The 20,201-nt window shown below is 43.9% G+C and overlaps 1 protein-coding gene across 1 annotated transcript in view; it reads left to right on the plus strand.

Moving 5' to 3' along the window:
* The first annotated feature begins 1,479 nt into the window (after positions 1-1,479).
* The window catches only part of POU2AF1 (POU class 2 homeobox associating factor 1), a 33,046-nt gene continuing 14,324 nt past the window's right edge, over positions 1,480-20,201 (plus strand). Inside the window, exon 1 of the mRNA XM_081172751.1 lies at positions 1,480-1,510. Coding sequence (XP_081028877.1) covers positions 1,495-1,510 — 16 coding nt within the window. The 5' untranslated portion in view covers positions 1,480-1,494. The remainder of the gene's footprint in view (positions 1,511-20,201) is intronic.

The following is a 20,201-nucleotide window of genomic DNA, read 5'->3' on the forward strand; positions in this document are numbered from 1 at the left end:
CGGGCATCTGGTCAGCCACTGTCAAAAACAGGCTGCTATCTAGATAGGCCTTTGGTCTGCTCCAGCAGCCAGGCTGCCCTGATGTTCTAAAAACAAGACTTCACTGAAACGGCTGGGGCTGTTTCATCTGTCAGTCTTTATCCACTTTAAAGTGGCATTTTTGATTTTAAAATGACTAACCGTGCTCTGACCCTTATAGGAAATGTTATATTTTCACATGCATGAACCCGAAAGGAATCGGTCGCCTTTGTCCGATGAGGCATGACAGTCTTACAGGTGTTTCCTCCCAATTTCTGACATAGGGACCCCAGGGACTTCAGATTCTTGTAAAGAAACTGGAGAGAGGGTGCACACATGAGCACCAGCCACCTTTCTTTTTACATTATTGAGAATTGTTACTGAGACAAGTCCTTCATTTGGTGTAAATAAATGAGGAGAACCGCCAACTGGTTTTAGCAGAGAATTTAAAGTATCCTGGAAGCTACCTTAAAACAGACCCAGTCTCCAGCATCAGATTTTGTCCACTGCCTGGCAGGGTCTCAGGCAAGGTCCTGTCGCCTGGTCCTTTTTTACTGGAATCACCAAGGACTGAACCCAGGAGCTGATGCACTCAAAGGAGCAGCCACTTCTGAGCTGCAATTCTTCACCCAAATCCCCTAGCTCACATCAGAATATGAGCGGACGGGCTCCTCATGACTCACCCGGCTAATTTCCACTTTGTGAACAGGCACTCACAAGGTTATCTAAGTGATGGGTTCAGTCAGAGGGCCACATTCCCTTCTGGGCAAGCTTCCAAGGGCCACATCCGACTGGTGGGTGGAGCCAGAGGCAAAAGTGGGTGGAGTGACCTATGTAAATTTTAGTCTTGTACTACAGACTAGTTTCGACACTATCCTCCATTCAGACAAGCAAAATGCTTTATCAGAGTTCAAGGATACTTTCCAGTCAGGCAAAAAGCACTCAGACCACACAGCAGGGCCTGTGGGATATGTTGCCTAGGGAAAGTGGGTGTGGCCAGGGGAGCATTCCGAGGACCAGACAGAGAGGTCCAGAGGGCCACATTTAGTTCCTGGGTCTGAAGTTCCCCTAATAAAAGGGTTGACTGGCCTTAAGAATCCTACAACAGTGCCTTCCTCCCATAAATAACAGCTCACTTTATTAGGCTTAAAATATGCGAAGTTCTTTGTGTGGGGTGATTGTTGTTTTTAACGCTCAGATAAGAAATTTGTGCCGTTTGTGCCCAACATCTTTCACATTACAGTAACTTTGGAGGAACTGTATGTTGTGGTGAAGAACAGCACTGTGCAAAAGGGAGGGATTTTTTTTTAAGTGCTTGTGGTTAGAGGATGTGACATCGTCACGCCGTTCAGCGGGAACCTGGTCTTTAAAAAAAAAGCTGAAAGGAACATCTTGACGGCCTGTTATCACATCAAGGTGCAAAGAGCAGCTAATAAGCCCAAGAGGGGTGGAAAGGACCCCCTCCTGCCCCAGAATATGCACTGGCAAAAATGTGAGTTCTGGACTCTTCTTTTTTTAAAATAATTATAATAACTAGAATGCAAAGATAGGCTCTGGGAGTAAGCCCTACTGAATTCAATAGGATGCATTGCTGAGTAGACATTGTTAGGATTGCACTGTTGAACAGTACTGTAGCAAAACTATAGAGGAAGAACTGCTAATTTTAATTATACTTTTGGATTTTCCAAAGTGCTTCTCAGTTTTTATTGTATTGGAACCGCTCTGAGGTAGGTCTTTATTCTTATTCACATTTTGCAGCTGGGGGGGGGGGGCGACTGAAGCTGAGAGTTTGTGACTTAAGCAGAGATGGCCCTGGAGCTCTTCCAGATTAAATCATTCACAGCATAAAAAGAAGGAGGTGCAAGGCTGAAGCCTTTTCCTCTTGCCCTCTGGCATATTTGGAACAAGCAGTGCTTACCGGGTGATAAATGGTGAGCACTTTGCATATGCTCAGATGAACACTGCTCTCTAGAACTACCTTGCAACGTTTTGTCACTGAATCCTGGCTGGCAACCAACAGAATAGAATTAACTCTTCTTACTCTTTTAACTCTCACCTTGGTACCGTTCAGCTTTGCTTCAAGTGTGCCTGCTAAGAATCCACAGATCTGAGGCTGACAGATCTGTGGCAATGCCTTCAGAGAAGACGTTTGGCTTTTGTGTACTGGAAAGGCAAATTATCTGAACCATCACTTGTTTTCTGGCACACATACAAATTCACAGTGCGATTTAAAGCACAATCCTGCATAGGTTTACTTAGAAGCCAGTCCTGCTAAGTTGTTTTTGTTGTTGTTTAGTCGTTTAGTCATGTCCGACTCTTCGTGACCCCATGGACCAGAGCACGCCAGGCACTCCTGTCTTCTACTGCCTCCCGCAGTTTGGTCAGACTCATGTTAGTAGCTTCGAGAACACTGTCCAACCATCTCGTCCTCTGTTGTCCCCTTCTCCTTGTGCCCTCCATCTTTCCCAACATCAGGGTCTTTTCCAGGGAGTCTTCTCTTCTCATGAGGTGGCCAAAGTATTGGAGTCTCAGCTTCAGGATCTGTCCTTCCAGTGAGCCCTCAGGGCTGATTTCCTTAAGAATGGAGAGGTTTGATCTTCTTGCAGTCTATGGGACTCTCAACAGTCTCCTCCAGCACCATTAGGGCTTCATAATTGACTACTCTGAGAACAACATGCTGAACTAGAGGGGACTTTGGTCTGATCCAACAGGGCTCTTCTTAGATCATTACGTTCGTAACATTCTTTCATCCTCCATCTCTGTAAAACAGTGCTTTAACTTCACCACTATCCTTGGAAGCCTTAGGTAAGTTACAGTGGTACCTCAGGTTACAGACGCTTCAGGTTACAGACTCCGCTAACCCAGAAATAGTACCTCGAGTTAAGAACTTTGCTTCAGGATGAGAACAGAAATCATGCTTCGGCGGCGCAGCAGCAGCGGGAGGCCCCATTAGCTAAAGTGGTGCTTCAGGTTAAGAACAGTTTCAGGTTAAGAACGGACCTCCGGAACGAATTAAGTACTTAACCCGAGGTACCACTGTATTCATTCTTAGCCTCAGTTCCTCATATGAGAAATGGGAACCCTCTGTATGCTCCTAATGGAAAGCTTGCTCGGCTGCAGGCAGATAACACGATGTTATGACATTTCCTGGGATTCCATGTACCTTGGTTTTTAGAGAATAACAGTGCCGTCCTTTACTGCCGGGGTTGACAGGCTTCAGGCTTGCAAGACCTGCCGTATTTATGCAAATCTAATGTGCCATCAAATCTAATGTGACCCTAATTTTCTTCAATGTAAACAATAACAACAAAAGCAAAACCTGAGTGCAACAGCAACACTCCCCAACTGTGAATCCCACCAACTGCTATTCAGAGACATGTTGCCTCTGACAGAGCAAGTAGAGTATAGACAGCAGGCTAGTAGCCAGGAGTAGCCTTCTTCACCAGGAGCTTATGCAACCTTCTTTTAAAGCCATCCAAGTTGGTGGCTGTAACTGCAGGCAGTGGGAGCAAATGTCATGGGTTAACTATGCACTATGTGAGATAACACCTGCTTTGGTCTGTCCTGAACCTTCTTCCAACATTCAGCTTCTTTGAGAGAGGGATAAAGACTGTCCGCTTTCTCTAGACAATGCATAATATCATTTACCTCTGTCACGTCCCTTTTTTACTCACCTTTTTTGGCGAGTCGATTTACTTTCTGTGGAGCAAGCAAATTTCCAGCATGTATAATGCAGAGAGAATATTTCCAATGCTTTTGTCAGATTAGTCACCATGAATCAAATGTCACTGAATGATTCACAATTGCAGCAATGCTATTTTTTTTTTTTTAATGACAACAGTGGTTGCCAACCAAACAATTTCCATTTTAGAAAGTGAATCTTATCTTTTGCATCTGCCTTCAAAAAATGTCAAATAATCAGCAAAGAGTTAAGGGGAATGGCATCGATCAGGCCACTGGCAGCTGCTGTTGGGCTATTGCATTTGAGCATGTGCAGAATGCCTGTTAACACAGAGTAACTACAGGGTACCCAACCACCTTTATTTCTTTCACTCCTTCTTTTCTATATAGCATAAATTCAAAGTGGCTGACAAATCAGAAAAAGCAGGTAAAAGTATAGTATGTACATCCATCAACAGGGACAGATGAAGCTTTCAGCTTTGGTTCTCTCTGTTTCTTACTTTCCCAAATCTTAAGCACAGTTCTCCTCATTTCTGTTCGTTTATTATGTTTATTTATTTTTAAAGTTCTCATGAACTTTAAGTGCCATTTAAGCGCACTTAAATTTTGCCTATTAAACTCATGTTTGTATGCAATTCTCCTTTAATAAATGTTACTGTACTTTTGTTATTTTTCACTAATATATGCCTTTATAGGCACGTTTTATATTAGGGATGCCATATTTCTAAAAGTGAAAATCCAGACGCAAAAGTTATTTAGCTTTTTATGGAAAAATCTGAAAAATATATATATGAAGCTTTTGAGCTATTTTTAAGGAAATTCGCCAAAATCTACACTTCTGACATGGGTTGCCATTCCTCTGAATTTCCCCAGACATTTCAGAGATTTCTGCCTGGACACCGTTTCCAACGACCGAATCCTGGCTATGTCCTGGAAATTCCAGATGTATGGCAACCCTATCTTATACAAATACATGTATTTCTGTATGCCTTGTTTAGCTGGAGAACTTCACTGCAAAATTCGGAGAAGTGTGAATTTCAAAGGATAGTGGTGTTTTGGACCATGTGTTGTTTTGAAAAGTATGAATTAAGCTATCTGAATTTCTCCTCCATCCCAACTGGAACTGGAGGCTGCTACTCCATTTGGTTTGCCATTACTGCGAATGCTTTTTTTAAAAAAACGAACTTTTAACCAGCCACATTCTGGCTGTGAACCAACACACACTTGGAAGTGTTTTCTTATTTGGGGCATTTGTGGAAATGCCCAACGGACCACCAACAGTTAATTTATGGAATCTGCTGCCACAAGATGGCCACTGGCTTAGGGAGATTTTAAAAAGCATTAAACAAATTCATGGAGTCCTATCAAAGGACACAAAATAGAACCCCAGGTTCAAAAGCAGTGTCCCTCTGTGTTATGTACTGAAGTTCTCACCCTGGGCCAGCAGGGGGATACTGTAGATAGTTTTCACTCAGGTCCACATATGCAAATAAGGGATTGAAAGTGGCATTCAGTGATTGGATAGTTACAGAAAGTGGTTACTGTTGCTTTGTAGTGGAGCTCTATATAAGCAGGCTGGCTGAACCCTTCAGTTCAGTTCTGTTCTGGGTCTGTGAATAAACAAGAGCTGCTTGAAGAATCGCTGTGTCGTCTGATATGTTCACCCACAACTTAAAACTCTGAGTACCAGGTGCTGGGGACAAACAGTAGGAGGGGGGGTTCTGTCCTTCACACCCTGGTTTGGGGCTTTCCCAGAAGCATCTTGTTGGTGACTGCTGAGGAAAGGATGCAGGATCACGGATCCATTTAGCGCAGTTCTTAAACTGCCACTGTGCAAATGAGTCCTCTCGGAAATTCAGGACACCAAATACTTGCACATCCCGAGCACAGCCAGTTGAAATGAAAAGGTGGGTGTCAAATGTTTATCCTTCACTGATTCTGCAGCAGGTGAGGGTTAAGAACCCAGCTCTAAGAGTTCTTGAGAAGTAAGACTGAAAGATGAAACCGTCGTGTGTGATGTGTTCCATCATGTGCGCCTCCGTTCAGGCGAAGCCACCTTGGGAAAAGTTGGTGGGGGGAACGAACTTCAGCGAGGCTTCGTAAGGCAGCTGCTTGACTGCTAACAACATCAGCAGGGTTCTTAATAGATTTCCCCACCTTGAAAGGTAAAATGCAGCTAAGGATGGGCAAATCTGTCAATTTCGGCTTCTCCCAGTTTATATGCAATATTGCCTACCATGCACAGTTTTGCAAATCAATTTCCCCTAATATAAGGAATCTTTGCATGTTCTTTTCACTAATATATGCAGACTTTATTCTAGCATGTGCATTTTTGAACACGTAGCTTGGCTGGAGAACCACACTGCAAAATTCAGAGACGTTTGAATTTTGAAAGACAGCTGTGTTTCAATTTACATACCGCTTCAGAAAGCGTAGATTTGATGTGTTTGTCTTTAAATTGTGAACTGAATCAAATTTCTGCCCCATATCTAACTGTAGCACAGGGGGTGGCTATGCTCTGCCTTCATGGTCAGATCCAGTAATGCTTTTGAATACCAGCTGCTAGAAGGAGTGTCTCCACCCCCATCGTTCTACCTGGACACTGAGGTCCAGCTCTGAGGGCCTTCTGGCGGTTCCCTTACTGCGAGAAGCGTAGTTACAGGGAACCAGGCAGAGGGCCTTCTCAGTAGTGATGCCCGCCCTGTGGAACGCCCTCCCATCAGATGTCAAAGAAATAAACAACTACCTGACATTTAGAAGACATCTGAAGGCATCCCTGTTTAGGGAGGTTTTTAATGTTTAATTCTGTATTGTATATTTAATAGATGGGTGGGGTATTGTTGTTGTTATTATTATTATTAAACACTGGATTTAGGGTGGCGGAGGTGGTTCCTCCACACAGGGCACCAATCCAAGAGGGCGCAAAATAATAATAATAATAATAATAATAATAATAATAATAATAATAATAATAATATTTATACAGTACCTATTGATAAGCTTCATAAAAAAGCAACTGTACAAAAATGAATTACTGTAAAAATAAGAAATATTGGAAGGGCCCCCAAATTTTGTCCTCGCTCAAGGTGCCATATTACCAAAGTCCCCCCCCCCCCGACTCAGGTCTGGCACCGGCCCCATTCTCTGTAGTGAAGCAAATCTTTAACTGGTCAGTCTCTGTTTAGGGAAGCTTTTAATATTTGATGAATTGTTGCATTTTAATATTTTGCTGGAAGCTGCCCAGAGTGGGTGGGGAAACCCAGCCAGATGGGTGGGGTATAAATAATAAATTGTTGTGGTTGTTGTTATAGAGAGAGTTCTCTTGTGCTCAGGTCCTGCTTGCGATTTCCCCACAGGTTGGCCATTGTGAGAATAGGACGCTGGGCTAGATGGCCCATTGGCCTGATCCGGTAGGCTCTTCATACACTCTTATGATTGGTAGCAGAAAGAGCCCATCATGAAGCGTGACATTTTCTCACTTCATGTGTATTTGCCATCATGGCAGAGTGACCAAACCATGTGATGCCTGGAGCGGAGTTTGGCATCCTCTGGATCCCAACTTCCTTCTCCTTATTTTTAAAACTGTAGCTTAAACCAGGATAAAATCATATCATGGACCAGAGACCTCTTGGTCCTGGGAGTATGTCATGTGATCCTGAAGAGCCAATCCCAGGTCACGGCCCACTATATTGCATCAGTGACTCGCATTCCCTCAGGGTGGCGTACAGTGGTACCTCGGGTTACATACGCTTCAGGTTACAGACTCTGCTAACCCAGAAATAGTACCTCAGGTTAAGAACTTTGCTTCAGGATGAGAACAGAAATCATGCGCTTGTGGTGTGGGGCAGTGGGAGGCCCATTAGCTAAAGTGGTGCTTCAGGTTAAGAACAGTTTCAGGTTAAGAACAGACCTCTGGAATGAATTAAGTACTTAACCCGAGGTACCACTGTATATTTGTTGGAGCTATACTTCTTGGCTGCTGCCCAACCCCTTGTTGCCTCTCAAACCTGCCTCTTCATCAATTCCCTGGCCAGGAAGCTCAAGTCCATGAACTGAGATGCTGTCTTAACATGTCTAGGATATACATATAAGCAAAGACCCTGCTTTAAGAGACACCTTGCCCATTTAGGCCAATCTTGTCACAAAACTGGAAGTTGCAATCTATTGAGGCAGCTCACCTGTTCATCTAGCTCAGTGTTGCTTACACTGACTGGCAGCAGCTCTCTAAGGTTTCGGACAGGGAATCTGTCCCAGCCCTACCTGGAGATGTCAGGGACTGAAGCGGGGACTTCTGCCATTGAGGTATTAGCCTTCTACAAAGGCAAGTATCTTTGCATACTTGGCCAGACAATGGCTCTCTAGGATCTACAGCAGAGGGCTTTCCCATTATCTGTTACCTGGTCCTTATGACTGGAGATGCCAGGGACTGAATCTGGGACCTTCTGGCAGACAAATCCAATTCAGTTAATATTTAATTTGCACTTTCTGAAACAGTGCAAGAACCAAAATGCAGCCGCCTTCGGCATTTTGCACACCTCCATTTGCACACCAGATTTTGCAGTGCAGTTCTCTAACCAAGCGATGTGTACAAAAACGCACAAACTAAGGAACTGCATGCCTAAAAAGGTGCATAAATGAAAATAGCATCCATAAACGCAGTATGTTAGAGGAAGCTGTTTTGCAAAAAATATGCGTATCAGGCATAATTGCACAGAAAAGAAAGTGTCTATTATGAAAAAATTGCACAGAAATTAATCACAACTGATGTGGAAATGTGAAGACTGGAAGAAACAAAAATTGACAAGATTTGCTCATCCCTACCACTGACAGCTATCATTCCCTCTGTGCAAACACCATCATGGCTGGAGTCCTCAGTATCCAGGAGTCTGCAGCCTTTCTGGTTGTTGCAACCTAACCGTTCCAGCACTGAGAGCTAAGCACTGGACATAGGCCACTACTGCTTTGTCTTGGTGGGGTTTTTCTTTTCTGCCACATGCGCCAATAAGGCCCGTGCAAAACGCTTTCCCACATGCTCTGTCAGCCATATACTCTGAATTCTCCAGTGCTATAACCAGCTCTACTTTTGCTCAAGGGCTTTTGATCACTGAGTAAACACTCCCAGCCTGGTGTTTGCTTAATATCTTTGCGCAGGGTTAAATGTTTATTGAAACATCCTGACCCAGATGTGACCAGAGATGGGGAGGGCGCGGGGGTGGGGGTGGGGGTTGGATCCATTCCTTGCCAGCTTTAAGTGACAGCTTCGCTCTAGAAAATCAAATGCCACCCTGGGAAAAAGCTAGACCCGTGTCAATTTCAGAAGGGAGCCTGCAAGAGTCTCTCCAACAAACAGGCCTCAGCATGCACCAAGGGTGGGTGGGTGAGCGTTGCTGGATAATTGACACTGTTGGGGGATCGTGGTGACACACACAGCGTCAAATTGAGGCCACGAGCTCACTGACAGGGCGATGGGAGCAATTGACAATCAGGAAAACAAGGGTTGTCTTCTGCGTGTTGACCCAGCACTGAGTTGACAACCGCAGTAGGAAGCACAAGGCATTCCCACAGGCCAGCTACCTCTTACACAACTGCGCAGCAGCCAAGGAGGAAAAAGGTACTCTTGAGGTCACAGAGAGATCCCTCTTCAGGACCCCTTCCAAGGTAGTGTCATTTTTTGGCGCTCCTCTTGAGATTCTGAGGGCTGCAGGGACAAACATGGCAGCATAGCTCTTTGAGGGCGGCGGCGGGGGGGACGACGGCTGTGTGGCTTCCATGTTATTGTTCATGCAAACTGTCAAATTCACGATGATGGCAAAGTAGAACCTCCATGTTCAGGGACAGCCTGCGCCACTTACTACTGGTTGCTGGGGGCGGGGGAGAGGCAAGCAATGGAAGAGGGCTGTTGACTTCGAGTCCCAGGATGCACCTGGCTCTTCTTGTGTCCCCACTTTCCCACCAACTGAGGAGAATCACAGAGCATGAAGTTGTAGGAAGCCTATACAGTGGTACCTCGGGTTACATACGCTTCAGGTTACAGATGCTTCAGGTTACAGACGCTGCTAACCCAGAAATATTACCTCGGGTTAAGAACTTTGCTTCAGAATGAGAACAGAAATCGTGTTCTGGCGGCGCAGCAGCAGCAGGAGGCTCCATTAGATAAAGTGGTGCTTCAGGTTAAGAACAGTTTCAGGTTAAGAACTGACCTCCGGAATAAATTAAGTTCTTAACCCGAGGTACCACTGTACCGTACTTTTCCATGTATAAGACTAGGTTTTCCCCCTTAAAAATAATGTCAAAAATTAGAGGACACCTTATACACTGATACATCCCCCATTTTCTTGAATCTGAGTCCCCCAAAATAGGGAGCGTCTTATACATGGGGGCCTCTTATACACGGAAAAATACGGTACTTACTAGAGTCAAAGACATCCTCTGGGACTGCAGAGTCCTAGACTGCAGAGTTTTTGTGTGGCATTTCTCTCTCTCTCTCGATGATAATGTGTAATATTAATTCACCTAGTGCAACAAGTGGCAGAGCCCATCATACTGCATTTGGGCCCCTCATCTCTGCTCATTATGCTGAGTAGGACCCTGAATGTCTGCCCCCAAGTCTTACCCTGATGGCACAGGAAGGTGTGGAGAGGGCATTGATGTGGCAACGTCCTTGTGAACACAGGAGCCAAAGTAGCTCAGCTGGGAGAGCATTAGACTAGAAATCTGAAGGCCCCCTGGTTTGATCCCAGGCAATTCTGCTTGGCAGGGCCCTCCTTGATGCGAATGGGCTATCTTTCAGTGACACACTTTAGGTGTCAAAGGCCCTGCATTACACCCCTGGCATCTCAAGTTAAAAGGGTTGGGGGTAGTAGGTAGACATGGGGGAGCAATTATGTTTGGTTCACATTTTAATGCACACATGCTTAACGCACACTTTCTGGAAGAATACGTGAAGGAAAGCAGTCATTCTTTGAAATTCACACTTCTCCAAAATTTGCACCGCAGTTCTGCAGCCAAATAATGTGTATAAAAATGCATATACCAGAGTAATGTGTGCTTATTAATGCATTTAATTAGTGAAAATATAACATGCAGAACGCATATTAGGGAAACAGCTAGCAAACATGTTTCTAGTAGGTAACGTTACATATGAAGATGTGTGTATTAGGAGAGATTTGCACTAAAATGCTTACAAATTTAAAAAATAAATACCGTATTTTTGCTCTATAAGACTTTTTCCCTCCCAAAAAGTAAGGGGAAATGTGTGTGTGTCTTATGGAGCGAATATAGGCTGTGCAGCTATCCCAGAAGCCAGAACAGCAAGAGGGATTGCTGTGCAGTGATCCCTCTTGCTGTTCTGGCTTCTGAGATTCAGAATATTGTTTTTTCTTGTTTTCCTCCTCCAAAAACTAGGTGCGTCTTATGGTCTGGTGCATCTTATAGCGCGAAAAATATGGTAGACCACAAACCCAATGCAGGCTTCATCCACACCATAAGTACATTTAAAGCACATTGCTCGCCCCCCCCCCAAAAAAAAAATAATCCTGGAAACTGTCGTTTGTTCAAAGTGCTGGCAATTATAGCCCTGTGATGGGGTAAACTCTAGTTCCCAGGATTCAAGGGAGCACTTTAAAAGTGTGCTATGGGTGTGACTGAAGACTGGAAAACTGGAAAGCTGAGAGAAGATGAACTTAACAGGGAATTGGAAAGAGCCCCTCCCTGAGAGCCTGGAAAGCTGCTACCAGTCAGAGTACTGGGCTCGATGGGTAAATAACCTGTCATGCAGACTGGCAATTAGTTATTTTTTCCCTTGCTAATATGAAATATATTACCGTTTCCCTCCCACACTCAAAACCATCTAAAATAGCATTTCAAAGCAGAGGCTGTTCTGCCTCCAGATGTCCTTCTGCGCCTCCTCAACCCAGCCACCTGCTCTGAGATTACCTACCCAAAATAGTCCCAGCTGTGATCTTGTCTGATCAGCTCCGGCTTCCAGTTAGTCTCTCCAAGAGGAAGGAAGATAGAGCAGCTTAACAGCTTCTTCCTCACACTGCCAGCTTTATAGGTTTCCTCCTCGCATTCATGTCTACCAGATATTCCCCTTTTTGCCCCCATACTCATTGCTTCCTCTTGCACTTGCTTCCAGCATGTATGGTTCAGCTGGAGGTCTTGATTCCTAGACCCGCTTTCTTCTGGCTCCCAATTTCTTTCCATCCTGTGGTCCTCCTGATCCCAGCCTGCTTGCCTCTTTTACTTTCTGTTCCTGGTGTTCCCAAGTCCCTGTCCTTATCCTCCTTCCCAAGATCAACATGAAGCCCAGACTCAATCAGGCTCATTCTCCCCACCCTAAGTGCATATAAATAGGGCCAGTCCTACCATTAGCCAGAGTGAGGAAGCTTCCTCAAGCAGCTGGTTCTGGGAAATGGGGAATGACAGTGAGATGCTGGAGGATGACAGAGCCATATGGGCCAATAATAAATTATTATTATTGGAAGTTTTTAATGTCTGACGCTGTATTGTTTTTAATATTCGGTTGGAAGCCACCCAGAGTGCCTGGGGAAAACCAGCCAGAAGGGTGGCGTATAAATAATAAATTATTATTATTATTATTATTATTATTATTATTATTATTATTATTACATGGCCTGCACATGCTCTGCATACCCCTCAACGAGCCTGCTGCTGTCAGCAGGAAGACATTGGGCTCATCCACACTTGTTTTTGCCCCATGCTTCCTAGGCACAAGTCTGCACTTTAAAGCAATTTTCTTCCTCCTGGCCAGTGTGGTGTAGTGGTTAGGAGCAATGGACTCGTAATCTGGTGAACCGGGTTCACTTCCCCGCTCCTCCACATGCAGCTGCTAGGTGACCTTGGGCTAGTCACACTTCTCTGAAGTCTCTCAGCCCCACTCACCTCACAGAGTGTTTGTTGTGGGGGAGGAAGGGAAAGGAGAATGTTAGCCGCTTTGAGACTCCTTAGGGTAGTGATAAAGCGGGATATCAAATCCAAACTCTTCTTCTTCTGGCATTTTCCCCATGAAAACCCATTCTGAATCAGAACAAACAGCAATTTGAGTTTGGTCTGATTCAGTGGCAAAAGGGTGAGTTTTTATGGGGAAAGTACCAGGGCAAACACACACACACACACACACACACACACACACACACACACACGACAAGGAGTTTTAAAGTGCCAGCCTGTGGCTAAAAATGCAGCAACAAAGGAAGTGTGGAGGAGACACATTGTCCCACTGCCCCTGCTGATGTTAAGATTCAGCTGCTGGTCCAATTTGCTTCTGAATGCACCATCGGAGGAAGACACCATTTTTGTCCTTGACTTCTTGCAGCCAGATGTATTGGGACCCACCCACCCCTGCATGTAAATGAGCCTAACCGCAAAAGGATGCTTCACCTGAAACTCAGGTTTGATGACAGGTGCTCCTTTTATTACTTTTGAAACACCATTTTCAACAGCAAACTGCCGCTTATTCCGGAGTAAATGTGCTCAGCAGGTGCAAACTCTGTTTTATTCCTGCAGTTGTGATGGTGCTCTGATTTAAATGAGTTTAAAAAGGGAATAACGTAGAAGCAAGCTGGAATGGCGGCGAGAGAAGGCAGAATAAGTGTGAACTGTGTGTCACAACTGAAATAATATGCATGATTGTCTAAAGTCCAGGGTCTCAGTTTTGCTTCTGTGTTTGTCAAATGCTAAGGGGCTTCCGTTTACCACACCACAGGGTAGTCTGCGCTCTGACCTCAAATCACACATGCAAACGATTTCGCCTTCTGATACTTCCTCTTTGACTGTACAGAGGGCATAGCACAATCACTGCCTACGCTAAGATTTCATCTAAATTACAAATGCACAGTGGTTTTATACCACTTTAAGCAGTTTGGCTTCCCGCAGGGCATCCTGGGAGCTGTAGTTTGGCAAGGTGTTTTCCACAGACCTACAATTCCCAGGGTCCTGCTTTCCATAGGCATTCCATAGGCATTTTGTTGTCCATTGTGAGAACAGGACGCTTAACTAAATGAGCCGTTGGCCTGATCCATCAGGGCTCTTAAGTTCCTATGGTTCTCTGGGAAGAGGAGGTGGTGGTCTGTAATGTGAGCATGCCTGTGAGTGCTATTCAAGAAAGCTCCTGCTGTCCTGGTGTATGCACAGTGTACAGTGGTACCTCGGTTTACATACGCTTCAGGTTACATACACTTCAGGTTACAGACTCCGCTAACCCAGAAATAGTACCTCGGGTTAAGAACTTTACTTCAGGATGAGAACAGAAATCGTGCTCCGGGGCGCGGCATCAGCAGGAGGCCCCATTAGCTAAAGTGGTGCTTCAGGTTAAGAACAGTTTCAGGTTAAGAACGGACCTCCGGAACGAACTAAGTACTTAACCTGAGGTACCACTGTACGTTATTGTAGTGCACAAGGAATCAGGCCTGCATGAGTACAAAGTTTCGAATGGTTTCTTTTCTTTAAAAAAAAAATATGTGCACAGTGTGTGCCAAAGTGTGAGAAAATATTTTGTGTAATTCATTTTTTGAGATACAAGCCAAGATCCCCAACTGCCTTGAGAAGGAAACACTTTCTGAATCATAACAATTATGCTCCTTGGGGTTTCTGTTATCAAGCGAATGTTTGCTTTCCATACTTCTGCAAACAGAAAAGGATTTCCATTGTATCTCCTCAAGAGCTTATTATTTTACTGTGTGTGTTTGTGATTATACCAGAAATGCAAGCGGGGGGAGGGAAGGAGAACAGTTGTGTGTTCTGGTTTGCGCCTCTGAATTGATAGATTTCTCACCTGCCAGAGTGTCGGAGGGGGTGGGGAAAGGAAAGGCCTAGCGGAAAGTGTGCACTTTGGGGGTTGAAAGGCAACCAGTCAGCCATGCAAACCTTTGCAGGGTGACAAACTCTTTTCAGTGGAAAGTTGGCTCAGTGGACAGTCCTAGTGACTCATCTAAAAAAAGTCCTTTCCAACTAACTTGGAGAGGTAGTGTGAGGTAGTGTGAGTGAAGCTTGGCATGCTCTCAAAAGAGGGCTCAGCTCCTTTGTGAGCTGAATATCCGTGACGGGCTGTTGCCAATAAACCCTTTCAAAATCCCTCAGCAAACTCTCGGGGGCCCTTGGACATTTCTCCTTGGTTAACGTTGCCTTTCACTGTGGCTTTTGAAGAAACCTTGGGTGCCTCTGAAGTTTATCCAAGGTCTGAAATAGCCACCTGAAATAGCCACCTTCAACGCCGTGCCCATGAGATGTTGCTGGACTACAATTCCCACCATCCTCTAAGCACTGGCGGTTCCAGCTGGGGGCATCTGATGGGAGTTGGAGCCCAACAACATCTTGGAGGGCACCAGGTTGGGGAAGGCTGGTCTGAAGATGGTACAGGAGGCAGCTGCCTTACTTTATTTATTCAATATTTACAGAGAGAGCCTTGGGAATGCAGCCGCTTGGAATAATGGCGTTGTCCCGAGTAATCTCCACACACACCCTTCTCTTCCACTTCTCCTTTCATCAACAGCACCACCCCGCTATGGTTGCCGCTTAGGGTCTCTGGGTCCTTTGGTCTCCAACTTTTAAGGTTCACCAGGATTCTGGGAGCTGGTGGGTCTGGAATGCTTTCTAGAGATAACATGTCAGCCTCACCCCTCAACCTCAGAGCATGGGAAGCCAACCAAAGACTTATAATTTGGCATTAAATTTGGATTGTTTTATTATTTTATAATTTGGAATGTTTTTAATGTGGTTTTTATTGGATTGTTAAAATGGAAAATTTAATAAATATTATTACCAAAATAAAGTAAAATAAAATAAAATAAAATAGTGATAACATGTCAGCCAGCTGCTCCGGCTCTGCCGCCTCCTCCTCTCCCATTATTTCCAAGCTTTCCTCCTCATCTTCCTCTGAGCTGTGATCTCCCTCAAATTGACCCCTCTTGTAATTCTGAACTGTCTTCTTCTCCTCTGTCCAGTCCCTGACAGAACCACATGTCTGCTGCCTTGTGTCCCATGAGAGAAGAAAAGCACAATACAAATGTAAGGAAATAAATAAAGGTGAACAACAGGGTAGGAGCCATAGCTCAGTGTCAGGGCATAGAATTTGCATGCAGGGGACCCCAAATTCAGTCCTTGGTGTTTATCGTTAAAGGGATCAGGTGGATCACGCTGTGCCTCAGAGACTGCCAACTGGGAAGTCCAATACTGGGTTGGATAGACCAATGTTCTGACCTGGTGGGAGGCCGTTTCCTAGGTTTAAGTAAAGTTTTTATTATTTTTAAGTAGAATGGTGGGAATTAGACTCTAGTTCCCATTTGCAGAGAATGTGGAAGACAGCCCTGGGTTGTTTGACTCTTTAATTAGTTCTCTTTTTTCATCTTATGAAAACTATGCAAGACACTCTCTTCTAAAGTTTAAATAACATATAGTTTTTACTTACTGTACTTTCAGTGGCAGATAAAATATATACAATGCAGGTGGATGTTTCTTAAGATGCTAATATGCCTTACATAGATTGCCAGGCATAGGCAAACTCCAGCCCTCCAGATGTTTGGGACTACAATTCCCATCATCCCTGACCACTGGTCCTGTTAGCTAGGGATGATGGGAATTGTAGTCCTAAGCATCTGGAGGGCCGGAGTTTGCCTATGCCTGGATTAAACTGTTGCAGACTAACTCTGAGGTAGACGGAAGCAGCAGAGCACAACTGTTAAGACTGTTCTATTAACTGCCATAACTGTACCAACTGAAAATAACTGCCACAGAGTGTTTGACATCATAGAGTTCTGTAGCCCTTGCAATCAATTCTTTGCATATGCATTCTGGATGCTAACATCCCACAGGTATCATATTTCTGAATACATTCTGACAACTAACACCACCTCATTCTGTCGCAAGGATAGACCAGGCCAGTGTCAGAGGTCATATTTGCAATCAGTTTTCAGCATCAGACCCAGGGAGAGAGACATGAAATAACAGGTTAAAATCGGGCAGGCGTGTTTATGAAGACTTCTGACAATTGTGGACATTAAAATTACTGGGCACGTTATCTTTCCTCGATAACCATTAATTGCCCTTGAAGCTTGTCGGCAGGTGAGACCGTGAATGCGCTGGAGGTGAAGAATGAAATCTGGCTTGCGTTTAAATCACTTCTCTTTAAAAACAAAATAATAATAATAATAATAATAATAATAATAATAATAATAATAATACATGCTCCCTTCCTCAGTTCTGGAAGGCATGTGCCAACATTTCTTATCTCATGGTAAGAATCAGCCCCTGACAAGATGCAGAGCAGGGAGGAGAAAGACCTCACACTAATTTGAACCTCCCAAAGCAAGATTCCTCCTGGCTGTCTATCATTCCTATGACTGCCGTGGTGCTTGGTGCAACACACAGAACAGCGATAAGCATGTTTCTGTGGTGGAGGAAGCCAAGAGAGCTGGAAGGAGTTGCATCTCAGTTGCTTCAGGAGCCAAGGTTCTGGAGAGAGAGAGAGAGAGAGAGAGAGAGAGAGAGAGAGAGAGAGAGAGAATGTCCTCTGGCTGTGCCATCAATCTGCTTGGCATTAATTTCCCTCGTCTGTTCTTAAGGTTCTCATAATCTCAGATCCTCTAGGGCATGCTGATTTTCCTTGTAAGATTTAAATGCATTTCCCCTCTGCAATTGCGCTTGCAAGTAAGACATCAGGGGTCCCTTGAGTCTGTGCCAGGTGGAAAGCTACACTCCCAGTATGCCATTTGGGAAGAGCTGACTACACAACAGTTTGGTTAAATTGTGTTTATTATAAATGGGGGAAAGGATCCGTTTCCCCAGAATATAACCCCTCCCCTACAAAGCAGTATTCTTTTCTGGAGAGATGAATCAACACTGCTGTCTCTTTTTCCTTGTCCCTGCTGATAATACGGAGTTGCCCAAGTGTTCTTCTGAGCAAGGATGGCCAAATCTGACAGTTTTTGCTTCTCCCCATTTCTCCTCCCCCCCCCCAAAAAAAAGTTCAGCTCATGTTTAAACATCAGCTTGCACTTTCTTCTAAGTCCTCATGAACATTCATCAACATTTCTCCTAATATTAATGCTTGCATGCAGTTCTGCTTAATATCCACATTTTCTTCCTAACAGAATGCATTTTGTATGTTATTTTCACCAATATATGCAATTGCATGCATACTGTACCCTAGCAAATGCACTTTTGTGCTTGGCTGAAAACTGCACTGAAAAATTAAGAGAAGAGGGGATTTTGAAGGATGGCTGTGTCTTGGTCTCATATTGTTTCAGAAAGTACAAATTAGATAGATTCATTTTAAATGTGGTCTGAATCATATTTCTCTCTCCCCACCACCATCCCTACATCCCATGCTACTCCCCGATGTTCCAAAGACAGTTCAGAGATAAATGCACAATTTGCAGGTGATTCTGTCAATGTCAACTGTGAACTTACATACAGGTAATTCTCTGGAGACACAAATTCTTTAACAGAAGAGGCCATTGCCTCATACAGTGGCTCCAGAAAGATAAATGAAGAAATGGGGGGGGGGGGCTGTGGCGGGAGACTGTGTGAGGATGAGCAAGTGATGTTAAGTGAAGATAAATGCTTCTGGCCCATTTCTGCAAGGTGAAAGGTACAGACGCCATCTGTGATCAACAGGACTCTGTAAGAGAATACCTTTTAGAATTTCTGCTTCACATATCTGCAGGCTGGGGAAAGGTGGCTGGCCAGAGAGAGGCACGGATTACTATTTCACAAGATTGTGGCAACATGTTTTACATATGCAGAGACAGAAGCGAAATTGAGAGGCAGAGAGAGAAAATAGGCAGAGGAAATTATTTGTGACATCCAGTTGTGAGAATGCTTGGACTGCAGAGTGATGAGAGCACAAGCATTGATTTCAAAAATTATTTGGTGGGCTAAAGCATCAGACAGAGAGCTTACTGGTGAAGCTTACTCACTGCCATAACAGCCATGCTGTTTTAAAAGAAACCTTTTTATTATATGTGAAACGCCAGGACATGGGTCACCCATGTTTTGGGACCTACGGGCTCATGTGTGAAACTGTTGTGAGCAGGGGTGGAAGGATTTGTCAACCTTGGTTCTCTCATTTTTCCAATTTTAAATCCAGCTTTTTCACATTTCTACAACAGTTTGTGGTTGGTTTGTTTTAAGCAAAATCCTCATGAAAATTATCCAGTGTGTTAGTGCTAATTTCTCCTAATATACACATTTTTGTATTCATTTTTGCCTAATACACGATTTCTTGAAAGTATATTTTCCTTAATACTTAGTTTCCCCCTAAGATAATGCATGTTTGTATGTTATTTCTTATAATATATACATCATATGCACTGCTTAATATAATCATTTGTGTACAAATCGCTTGGCTGAAGAACTGCATCGCAAAATTCAGAGTGCAAATTTCAAAAGGTGGGTGTTTCCATTTGTATAGTGTGAGAATTGGATTTGCCTTTAAACGCAAACTGAATTGAACTTCTCCTGCATCCCTACCCTCAACCCCACTTGTTACATTTCTATTTCTTCCCTGTTTCCCCAAACAACTGGCCTTATGAAACATACTGAAGCAAAAGAGCATTAAACAACATAGCAAAACAAGTTGAATAGATATATTATCTATCATGTTATGCTCCCAGATTTCCTTAGTACATTCTCAGATACTTCCCTGAGTAAGAACATTCTCACCTCTTACTTACAGTTCCCCACAAATGTCTTAATTATGGTTCCATGTGGCCCTCTCCCATAAACTCCAAATTCCTTAGTCTGCCAACATTTCCTGCAAGAGTATTTCCCCTTTCCACAATGCCCCTGAATTACTAACATTCCAACATGCCTATATCCTTCTTTGTGGTGTCATAGCTTGGTTTCATCTTTGGGAAATTTTCTGTGCCCATGAAGTTGGTACTAAGTTAAAAAAAATAAGCTTGTGAGGTTGCTGAGGATTCCCCCTCTCTGCTTCCCAACCTGTGCATCTTATAATAGCTTCTGAAACTGATCTCACATATCTTCCTGTGGTGCATGTTCAGTCTTTCTCCAACCAGTTCAAACACCACCATCCATACACCTGGGCAGCATTTTCCACCACCTTTGAGAATTTCCTGGTTCTTTATTCTTTTTCGTTATCTGCGCTGAACTCTGCCACATTCTTTGCAACATCACCATCTGAGGAACCTTTTTGGTTCTGGGTTTCCTCCTCTCTTTCCCTTCACACCACCAGCAGCTTTAGTATGTTTCAGTGTCCTGTCTTGCTCATTTCCCCAGAAACATTTGTCATTACAAAGACTGGCGAGTTTTCAAATGTTGCCTTAACAACTTTTTAAATATCTTTCTCCCAGTAATCTTCCAACTTATTTCTTTTTTCCTTTTTCAGCAAAACACAACCCCGTTTTTATTTCTGTCTTTTTTAAAATCCTGAGTTGCAATTCTGCTTTTGTTTCTCGCTCTTTATCTGTGTCTACCCTTTCTTGCTTACATAAGCTTTGCCATTTTCTGTGACGACATTCTAG

Source organism: Podarcis bocagei (assembly GCF_964188305.1).
Source record: "Podarcis bocagei genome assembly, chromosome: 15".
Taxonomy (NCBI): Eukaryota; Metazoa; Chordata; class Lepidosauria; order Squamata; family Lacertidae; genus Podarcis; species Podarcis bocagei.